The sequence below is a fragment of the Ascochyta rabiei genome, chromosome 10, assembly GCF_004011695.2.
Source record: "Ascochyta rabiei chromosome 10, complete sequence".
NCBI classification, from domain to species: domain Eukaryota; kingdom Fungi; phylum Ascomycota; class Dothideomycetes; order Pleosporales; family Didymellaceae; genus Ascochyta; species Ascochyta rabiei.
In genome coordinates, this window is record NC_082414.1 from 58,145 (window position 1) to 68,708 (window position 10,564).

General features: G+C 35.6%; 2 protein-coding genes across 2 annotated transcripts, besides 27 other annotated features; both read right to left on the bottom strand.

Annotated features, from left to right (window-relative positions):
- Positions 1-1,233: part of a mobile genetic element that runs on past the window's edge.
- Positions 1-1,235: part of a mobile genetic element that runs on past the window's edge.
- Positions 1,028-1,235: a long terminal repeat.
- Positions 1,236-1,239: a direct repeat.
- Positions 1,240-1,320: 81 nt separating this feature from the next.
- EKO05_0006145 (uncharacterized protein) lies at positions 1,321-1,789 on the bottom strand (the record flags this gene model as incomplete). The annotated part of the gene is made up of 3 exons (XM_059636745.1): positions 1,321-1,525; positions 1,571-1,624; positions 1,671-1,789. The coding sequence occupies 3 exons, from the start codon at positions 1,787-1,789 to the stop codon at positions 1,321-1,323; spliced, it is 378 nt and encodes a 125-aa protein (XP_059492728.1).
- A 5-nt stretch (positions 1,790-1,794) lies between these two features.
- Positions 1,795-1,831: a tandem repeat.
- A 189-nt stretch (positions 1,832-2,020) lies between these two features.
- Positions 2,021-2,111: a dispersed repeat.
- A 6-nt stretch (positions 2,112-2,117) lies between these two features.
- Positions 2,118-2,265: a dispersed repeat.
- An 8-nt stretch (positions 2,266-2,273) lies between these two features.
- Positions 2,274-2,470: a dispersed repeat.
- Positions 2,326-2,472: a mobile genetic element.
- A 350-nt stretch (positions 2,473-2,822) lies between these two features.
- Positions 2,823-2,831: an inverted repeat.
- Positions 2,823-2,891: a mobile genetic element.
- Positions 2,883-2,891: an inverted repeat.
- A 169-nt stretch (positions 2,892-3,060) lies between these two features.
- Positions 3,061-3,246: a mobile genetic element.
- Positions 3,164-3,337, bottom strand: EKO05_0006146 (uncharacterized protein; the record flags this gene model as incomplete). Its single annotated transcript, XM_059636746.1, has 1 exon — positions 3,164-3,337. The coding sequence occupies one exon, from the start codon at positions 3,335-3,337 to the stop codon at positions 3,164-3,166; it is 174 nt and encodes a 57-aa protein (XP_059492729.1).
- Positions 3,247-3,286: a dispersed repeat.
- Positions 3,338-3,428: 91 nt separating the features above from the next.
- Positions 3,429-3,467: a dispersed repeat.
- A 22-nt stretch (positions 3,468-3,489) lies between these two features.
- Positions 3,490-3,560: a mobile genetic element.
- Positions 3,561-3,594: 34 nt separating this feature from the next.
- Positions 3,595-3,743: a dispersed repeat.
- A 20-nt stretch (positions 3,744-3,763) lies between these two features.
- Positions 3,764-4,041: a mobile genetic element.
- Position 4,042: 1 nt separating this feature from the next.
- Positions 4,043-4,302: a mobile genetic element.
- Positions 4,226-4,249: a tandem repeat.
- Position 4,303: 1 nt separating the features above from the next.
- Positions 4,304-4,778: a dispersed repeat.
- Positions 4,773-9,888: a mobile genetic element.
- Positions 6,778-6,841: a tandem repeat.
- Positions 8,614-8,655: a tandem repeat.
- Positions 9,889-9,946: a dispersed repeat.
- A 6-nt stretch (positions 9,947-9,952) lies between these two features.
- Positions 9,953-10,564: part of a dispersed repeat that runs on past the window's edge.
- Positions 10,332-10,381: a tandem repeat.

Genomic DNA, 10,564 nt, shown 5'->3' on the forward strand with positions numbered 1-10,564 from the left:
AGGAGTAGCCTTTAATTCTTTGTCTAGGTTCTTTCTGCAGTAGATAACGTTTGCATGTTCTTCTACTATTAGAAGGTTACTACGTCTATTAACAGAGAGTAGAAATAGATCTCTCTAAATGTCTTTACGTAGAGACAAGATATAGTCTATTACTTAGAGTTCTAGAGTTTAAGCTAAGCCTAGTTCTTCCTATAAGGGTTAAAGGGCATCTAGCAAATCTATAGGTAACTAATTTAGCTTCTGTTAGATTCTCTTAAGAGTCTTATAGGCTTGTGATTTTTGTTCTAACAGCGTTCCTAGGGTATTTAACATAACAGCTTTCAGTATTTCCTAGGCAGGTAGCTAGGATAGAGAACTAGTCTGTTCTGTTGTGCAATGGGATTTCTATAGAGTCTTAAGTAGCTTAGAAAGGTACATTGTCCTAAAATCCACCTTCTAGCTCTCCTTTATAAAGTTAATTAGTAAGCGTAGGAAATACAATTTACAGTTGCGTTCCTAGCAGTTATATTCTGCTCTTAACTTCTTATTATATCTTTATAGTAGATTTAGCTTTAGAAGGTTACCTAATAGGCCTAAGGATGTTATTGTAAGGGTCCTAAGTAGAGTTAAGGTTAGAGGGAGTACTAATGTGTCTCCTAACTTATATTTAGCCCTTAATTAACAGAGTTAATTAATCTTACTTTGCCTCTAGGTTTTTTTAACTAATCGCAGAGGTCTGCTAGTTCTTAGTCTGTTAGAGAGCGTAGTGTAGCGTTCTGGACTATTATAGGTGTTTGTAGCCTAGGAGGAGTTAGTAACTGTCCTCCTAGTCTCTGCTTATTTACTCTACCTTTAGCTAGACTAGAGTTCTCTACAACGTCTCCTTTAGCAGAGGGAGGTTGGCTTTAGATACAAGCGGTAGCAGAGTCTTCCTTAATAATAAATCTAGAGGGCACTGGTGTACCTAAAGGTTAACTGCTTTTAGACTAGGTTACTTATTAGCTCTATTGTCTAGTCTGCATTTTAACAACGTATTTTAGGGAGCAATTTAAATGTTAGGATCCCTTTTAGGAGGGGTGGCACGTTATTAGGCACTTAAAGATAGAGAGTAAAATTGTAGGTTATAGATAGACAAATCGCTCCTAAGTAATTAGAGCAATCTAGCCAGGTTATATAGATACGCCACCCCTGCTCCATTTACCAGGCCTTCGGTCTTTAGTCTTGGTGCGGAGCACCTGGGGACTAGGGGCCTGACACTTAAATGCCTAGGAATTTTAATTCCAGCTAAAGACACCCCTATCGCCAAAATCAAATAGTACAGCTTGAAGAGGCCGTTCTATTCTAATGCGAGGGTACTGGTAGGACTATAACGTCTATGCCTTTAGTGTAATCCTTAACTTGTGCTGATATCTGGTGGCTTAGGTGGTTGTAAACAGTCATTAAAACCACTCTGTCCTTGTAGAGAAAAGAGACAGAGACTCCTCCAGTCTCGTGTACAAGTCCTCCAAATAAACGGGTGAAAACAAATTCAAAATTATTACCACGCCTAAATAGTTTAGTAAGGGTGGGTTAACATGAATATAACTCTTACTTGTTAATGCTATCAAGGCTAGAAGCTTGATCTTCTAGACTGTTCTCTCCAGCCCTGTTTAATTTTAGCGACGCCCTTGTCTAAGGATCTAATATAGTACTTTAATTGGAGATCAGTAGTAACTAGATTAATTAAACCCTTTCCTTGATCAGCAGTAGGTGCGGCCAAGCTTAGGGCAACTGCAAGGGCAGCAAGGACATGGACTAGCTGGAAACGCATAGCTAAGATAGTAGAGAGTTTAACAGTAGACAGTGAAGTAGAGTAGAATTAATCTAAAGTGTTTATAGTAGAGATGTAGTAGGTGGTAATCTATAGTGTAGGCTTACAAGTTACTTATATAGAATCTCTATTTTCTAATAGATTATTAATCTTAGCTAGCTATTTATATCGGTAGAATTTTTCACCCAGGACACTAACGTAATAGCGTTACAGCTGTGTCTAATAAGATTCTACTGTAGTATCCGGCAAAGCCGTAAAAGTACTAAAGGTGGCTCTAGTATAACTAGGATACTATCTAAGTTATCCGAAATGGCCCTATTAAACTGGTAGATAACCGGCCTTGCCGAACCAGGTTGTGGTTAACTTCAGTTAACGTAGCGGCTAGCCACCAACATAGAAAAATAGCCATCTAAATAGTTAATAATTATTTATACACTCTTATTGTATTTTTTACATATTTAGCATAAAATCTTACATAGTTATGTTATACTAAAATGCCCCTATTTATGTATATAATACAATGTAGGCCATCCTTAAGTATTAAAGATAAATTCTAGGTAGTAATTAATGCCTGTAATAGGTACACAAAGTACTTAGTAATTAATTTAATTTACAAATAAATCACTGCTAAGCACCTCTGTTAAGCGTACCTACCTACACTATAATTGCCGAATACTATAGTAAGCACTAAGCTACTACAGTAAGCACTAAGCTACTATAGTAAGCACTAAGCTACTATGGTAAGCGCTAAGCTACTACAATAAGCACTAAGCTACTACAGTAAGCACTAAGCTACTACAGTAAGTACTAAGCTACTACAGTAAGCACTAAGCTACTACAGTAAGCGCTAAGCTACTACAATAAGCACTAAGCTACTACAGTAAGCACTAAGCTACTACAGTAAGCACTAAGCTACTACAGTAAGCACTAAGCTACTACAGTAAGCGCTAAGCTACTATAGTAAGCACTTAACTTCTACAGTAAGCACTAAGCTACTACAGTAAGCGCTAAGCTACTATAGTAAGCACTAAGCTACTACAGTAAGTACTAAACTTCTATAGTAAGTACTAAACTTCTACAGTAAGCACTAAGCTACTATAGTAAGCACTAAGCTACTACAGTAAGCACTTAGCTACTATAGTAAGCACAAAGCTACTACAGTAAGCACTAAGCTACTACAGTAAGCACTAAACTTCTATAGTAAGCACTAAGCTACTACAGTAAGCACTAAGCTACTATAGTAAGCACTTAGCTACTATAGTAAGCACTAATGTAAAGAGTATACAAGCCGATTACAAGGGAGGATAGGGTTAAAGAGGATAGTAGGTGTATGAAGGTACGTAGTATGTAGTAACAAGACTAATTACTAGTGTATTAGCAAAAACCTCTAACACCTCTATATAGTCCCAGCTGACTAGCCCTATAGTAGCTCGCTAAGACTAGCAGAGGTACCTCTACTATGGTCTCCGGTAAAAGTAGAGTCCTATGGCCAGTGCAGACAGGGATTCGACAAGGGTTTCTAGAAGCCTCTACCGAAATTAAGAACATGTCCCACACCAATAAGCAGGCTACCTTTGTCTTAGTAAGATAGAAATCGTCTATACATATCTGTAATTAACAGTTCCGTATACTAGCCTACGCACTAGCTATAGGACTCTACTTTTGCCAGAGACCATAGTAGGCCCAGCGCCTAACAAATCCGGAGGAGCATTTCAAATGGCTCCTCCCCTCTAGTCAACGCACGGAGCACGGTTAGGGGCATTCGGCCAGGAATTTGTTAGAATCTTAACACCAACAGTAACAAGTACTATGGTATTAGGCATAAGTAGTGTAGGTGGGTCCGGCATAACTAGGGGTTATCTAGAATTACCCTATTAACTAAACTACCCTAAATCCACCCTATTTCTGTATATAATACAATGTAAACCTGTCTCTGCCTGCATCTACGTGTTATCTTTAATTATGCCTACATGGTCTTAGCTATCTGCTAAGCTATCTACCCCTCATCACCACCGGTACCTATTACGAGATGAGCGTCTCTCGGTACAGACCCTCTGTTAGGCCAGCCACACCTTCAGGTTTATTGCTAACCTCCTTAACATTATAGAGAGACAAGTTAGCTATGCTCTTGCTAGTAAACAGGTTACACTAAGAAGGCGATCTAGTCGCCTACGAACTCTTACAGAGGCCTAGGTAGATAACCCTAAGGCCTACGTCTAATCCTTACAACGCATGCGTTAGATAAGCTACCACTGTGCCGGTGCACACGGTGACTGCCTTAGTAAGAACCAGGATGCTTAGCTCGTGTACGTAATCTGGCCGGCAGAAAGGTATAAGAAGCCTTAACAGTAGCTGCCAAGGCACAACACAGATGACAACAACTAGAAACACTTACTTATAGAATTCATTTACCGTACTACCTATCTCTCTAACCCTTAACAATAATAATAATCTTAATAAGTATTCTTCCTAATGTGCCTGCTAATAAGATGCTTTAATACTTATACTAGAACAAAATAGTAACCTAACTAGGGGGCACGGTATAGCAGGTAACATCGAAATTCTGCTACTCTAAAGGCTAGGGTATAGTTTAGGAATTATCCTGTTAATTCTAGACTAGGACGTTATTATCTAAATATCTGCCACTCTAAAGGCTGGGGCACGGGCTAGGAATTATCCTGTTAATTCTGGACCAGGACGTTACTATCAGAACTATTATTTAGAAAACCAGAAAACAAGCTTAAAACAAGGCGGGCATCTAGTTAATCTAGAAAAGCCTTAGCTAAGGGACTATCTTAGTCTAATTTCTAATGCTTATTATATATATTATCCGCACAGTTCTGGTTAGCCCTATTCCTTAGTGCTAGGGGAACATAAAAGACAGGTACTAAGCTGCTTTCACAGACAGAGCAATTAAGATCAATTTAATTACAAGAAACTATTATCTACTTAGAATAACAGACTACTAAGGATTAATGTACACTACTATTGTCAGATAATATGCTTAATGTGTGAAGATAATAATAAAGGTGATTGATTAATAATTATCTATCTTAATGGCTCATTTTATGTGTGTGTGCCGCTAGCCCCTAAGTTAACTAAGGTTAACCCTAAACCCCTAACTTCGTTTGGTAAGGTTAGTTATCTGACACACACCCTTAGATTTAAGGCCCTAATTAAAGCTGGACATGACTGGCTCTTATTGAACCTCTAGGTTAGAGAGCTTTTAGTTAAGTAATTCTATCTAGGTGTTAGCTGGCTTTCTTTGTTTAGTATGTTTCTCTAGTCCTAGCTGCCTTAGAAAGGTTAACTACTTACTTGCAGGCAGAGCCTTTGTAAGTCTGTTAGCTAACATCTTAGTAGATAGGACATAGGTTACTATTATAGTACCTTTGTTTACCTCTTAATACAGCTAGTAGTTATAAATATCTATATATCGTAGTTTAGTTTAGAGTTTTAAGACTTCCTTATTAATTAATTAGATAGTCTAGGTATTATTATATTAAATAGTAACTGTTAATTATAAGAGGTGCATGCTAAGTTCTAACAATAGTTATAAGATAAAGATAGCTTCCTTAGCCACCTGTGCTAGGGTAAGTAGCTCTACTTTAGTTGTTAATGTAGTAACTATGTCTTGTTTATTAGCTCTCTAGGTAATAAGTCTTCTGTATAGTTTAATAGTATATCCTTAAAAGCTCTTCCTATTAAGAGTATTATTAGCAAATAATGCATTACTAGCAACTACTAGGTGCTTGTTGCCTCTAAAGGTAAGGGACAGGTCTTGTGTTCCTTGTAGGTACAATAGTACTTAATCTGCTGCGTTATAGTGCTGCTGTCTAGGGTTAGTTAGAAACTGTGCCAGCCTAGATGTGGCAAAGGCAATGTTAGGCCTAGTAGTAACTGCAGTAAAGAGGAGAGATCTAATCTTTCTCTAGTATTTGTTAATTTCTAATGCTACAGCTTCACCTTTATTTAGTAGAAGCTTAATACTTAATATTAGTGTGTTGTGTTGTATGTCTGTCTTATCTGCTGGGAGACAATCTTATTAATGTATAACGCCTGTAAGAGGAGGATCCTTAGGTTGTCTTAATCTTAGGTTATCTCTACTCCTAGGAACTATTACAGATTATTTCCTTCTGTAACAGAGTATTTGTTAGTAATATAGCTAAGGGCCTTGTCTACCCTATATCTTCTAGTTAGGTAATAAGCTATAATAATATTGTCTATATAGAAGAAGATAGTAACTCTATTCTTAAGTAAGTAGTAGGGTTTATAGGGAATAACTACAAATCTATAGCTTATTAGAGTAGATATAAATTCCTTTTGCTAGATAAGTAGAGAGACTCTTAGTCTATATAGTGCCTTGTGTAGCTGTAGGACTATACCTAGTTTCTAATACCTACGTAGCATCCTTATATAGACCTCTCTGTTAATTAATATATAATTAAAGGCGTTTACAACATTAAACTACTTAAGTTCTAGGTTATATGCTGCTAAAATTGCTATAAGTATTCTAAAGGACCTGCTAGCTAGTATTACTGCGTAGGTATCTTTAGAAGTAATATTTTGTTACTAGTTACCTTAGACTACTAGTTGCGCCTTATATTTAAGTAGGTAGTAGTTCTTATTAAGCTTGTACGTGTATACCTATATACAGTTAAGTATCTAGTATCCTACTACCCTAGTCTTTATTAGGGGTACTTTAGACTATAACTTTATGTTCTATTAGCTACTAAGGTGCTCTTGCTTAGCTTCCTTAAACTATCAGTAAAGCAGGTGGTCCCCTAGGTTTAATTGTGCAGTTAGCTCTAGTAGGAGTTAGCTTTAATAAGGCTTAAGCCCTTTTATTAGTATTTGTTTTAACCTAGCCTTATTAATATTGTTGCCTTAGTATGTGCCTATGTATCTGCCTTCTATGCTAGCTATAAATGCAGCTTTCTACAGGATAGTTTGTAAAGTTCCTTAAGATTGCGCTACCGTTAATTCTGACTAATTAGCAGTTAACTAGTGCTACCTACTAACTCCTAATTAGCTGTTACCTCTTACTAATTAAGATAGCAATAACATATTTATTAACAGCGCAACTAGTGCAGAGTTAGAGGAGGAGTTAGATATATATGTCTAGCTTTCTGTCTATTATTATATCCTAGTTAATCTTCTATAGTATTTAAGTATGTAATAGTGTTGTCCTTATAGAATAACTAGATTTTAGCCTTATTTTAGAGTAGGGCAGAGCTCTACTCTTCTTGTCTATGTTGCTATCTCTTTAAGAGTGCTGTGCATAAGGTTGTCTATTAGGTCCTAAGTCTGGCTGCTAAAGACAGTATCCTTATTAAAGATTACGTCTCTTATACTAATAACCTTTACTAAGGTTAGAATCTATATCTAATATATGTTTAAGGATTAGTATCCTACTAGGTATCCTACCTATACTCTTAGGTCTAGTTACTAGAGTTATAATTTTCCTTAAAGGGTGTTACTTATAAGAGTAAAGGCTTTACATTAATAAAATTTTAGATATGCCTAGTTTAGTTTCCTACTTTATATATTTAGGCTAGCTAGTTAAGCTGTATAGGTAAAGAACACATTATAGGGTGTTTTCTAGTTATTTAATAACCTTAGTTTTTAGTTGTGTAGGTATACTACTGCCCTTATAATCTTTAGCTATATTTCCTATAGTAGGTTTACGTCTAATCTTATAGTGCGTACCTTATCTTTTATTACACCCCTAAGTATTTAGCACCTATGTTCTGTGTTTAGGTGTCTAGTGCAGAAGGCTTAAGCCTAATTAATTATGCTGCGCACTATCTTAATACTTCTAGTTTTATTATAGTAATTTTACTATACACTTAATTACCTTAACCTAGATCTTATATTGTTTTAACAGGAATTGTGTAAGAGTGTCTAGGAAGTAGATAATTGTCTTTCCTAGTTAATTATCTTTAAAATAGAAGTCCTAGAGGAAGCTAGATTGCCTATTAATAGTAAGTAATTAGCTCTTTTCTTTAGTAAAGCTTCCTTCTTTATATAAGTGGAAGTTAATTGTTTACGTCCTAAGTCTTTTTTCGCTTTTTATAGTATTTAACTAATTTGCCTCTTAGTCTTAGCTTATCTGCAAGCATTACATTAGACTGTAGGAATATCCCTAACTCTTACCCCTAAGAATGTTATATAAGGTGTTTAATAGTAGCTGCTCTAGGGTGCCCTATTTGCTTATGCTATAGTAGAGCAGTAGTAGTCTTAGGTATTTAGCCTTGTGTTAATTGTATTACAAATACTACCTATAGCTGTTCCTAAGTACCTATTATCTATATTGTTTATCTAAGGATGTAATAGCTGTATTGTCTACTTATCGAAGCTAAGTTAGATCTCCTTTTATGTCCTACCAGATGCCCTATTAACGTAGTTGTTAGAAAGAGCTAAGGCTGCAAAGTATTCTAGACACTATACTACGTTGTGTAATTTAAGAGTAGTTAGTTGGCTTATATTTAATAGATAGAGAAGACCAAGCTATATCCCTATATCTATACCTAGGAGCTTCCTGCCTATATAGGTAGTTATTTAATGTAGGTAGAGTAAAGTCTTGTATTTAGTCCTTATTGTTTGTATATAGATTAATAATCCTAAGTTAAGGATAAAGAGTTTCTAACAGGGTAGCTTAGTAGCTCTATATTGTATAATTCTTTAACTAGACTTATATTAATTATTAATATCTTCTGTTCCTGTAGTTATCATAGAGGTGGCTCTAGTGTTTAGGATGTCTTAATAGCTAGTGTCTTAGTGTAAGCTTGTTTTGCAGATCTAAACTAATCTTAAAGGTTAGCATTTTATTCTATCCTAAATTATACTATCCTAGCAATTCTATTACGTAGGGTAAAACTATTCTAGTGCTTTATCTTTATAGACGTGTAGCAATCTTCTAGTCTATAGCGTTGTCTATAAGCAGGGCATTCTGCTCTCTAGCTGCTGCTGTATCCCCTCTTAGGTACTGCTTAGATATAGTTATTTAACTAATGTTCTGTTTTTACAAGGTCTTCTCTATCTCCTCTGTGTAGTAGGAGTAGATAATGCGTCTTTAACAACATAAGAGGCGTCCCTATTAGTGTCTAGGGTAGATTTACTAACTAGTAGTAAAAGTTAAGTTGTCCCTGCAGCAAAGGCGCCCTTTACTGTCTCCCCTAGAGTAGTACTTACTTATATGCTCTTGGAAGCGTTTTATTATTTCTTTATAAGTTATGTTTTGTTCATATCTGCTATAGTCCTAGAATGTTATTACCTAGGTTAGCACTATTTTTATTACTAAATCTAAGAAGTCTTAGACAGTGTCTTATATATTGTATATTTTAGCAACACCCTCTATTTTAGCGTTAGTTGCAGCATAATTATACTTAAGGAGCTAGGTATCCTAGCTCCTAGGTTATCTCATTAGTTTAAGGGCTGCTAGGTATTAGTAGCGTGCGCGTAATGGTTTTTTTTTCAGCATTAATACTAACTATATGTTTAAGGCTAATAAGCTATATTTAAATTAATTTACCTAGTTAGCAGCAGTTCTTTATAAGGATAGGTAATACTAAGCTTTAGATAAATATTACTACCTTGTCTAGGTTAGTTTGTTTCTTGCAGTAGTCTCTATCTGCTATCTTGTAGGATTTAAGGCAGCTCTTCTAATAGTTATTATCTTCCTTCTATGCCTTTAGGCTGTTAGCTAATAGTTAAGATAGGATTTCTAGAAGCTAAGGGTTTCCTTGTTTAGTATTGCTAAGAGCTAGCCTCCTCTTATAGTTAGTAATGTCTAGGGCGTTAGGTACTTGTAGCTTAGTCCTTAGAGGGATAGTCTGGTTTAGGTCTATCTTCTCCTATACGTCTAGAGAGGCGCAGCAGGTCTGTAGTTAATATAACTAAGGTGTGTAGGTTATATAATATATAAGAATTATTATTAAAATACGCCTAGTTAATAGCAATATATTAAAAGGGTATTCTAGTAGTGTTAGTAAGACTCTTATTGTTAGATAGTATGCTTAATGTGCAAAGATAATAATAAAGGTGATTAATTAATAATTATCTGTCTTAATGGCTCATTTTATGTGCGGGTGCCGCTAGCCCCTAAGTTAACCGAGGTTAACCCCAAACCCCCCAACTTGGTTCGGCAAGGTCGGTTATCTAACAACTATAGACAACCCTTTTAACTCTATAGAGACACTATCTTCCCTAACAGGAAACAGCTAGTAGGATGTTGTTCTAATAAAGGGAAGGTCTATCTAACTATCCTTTAATAGAAAGGAGGTTATAGAGTTCCTTAATAACTATAACCGCATAGCAGAAAACAGAGGATTAAGTAATAAGTAGAAGGTTAGGGTCCTCCCTAACTACTACTATACTTACTGCAGGAGGTTTATTAAACGCTTAAAACTATACGCCCTAAATAATTAGGTTAAGCTTTAGATCGCTATAAAGGATTACTAGAAAGACTAGGACACTGCTTAACGCATAGGCAATTAAGCGTTCCTTAAAGCCTATATTAAAGAAACCTCTTAAGCCTTCCCTAGACTATTATACTACTATACTAACTTTATAGTATACAGTAATATATATTAAAAGAATAATAATATTCTAACCTCTAAGGAGGGATACTACTTCTTCTTAGGACTACTAAAGGTTAACAAAGACCTTGTCCCTTTAACATACATAATAGGCTAGACATAAAGGATTACTCTTTATTTATACTTAATAATATCTATAATTTTATAAAAAGGGTGCATAAGCAGCGCTAAGTCT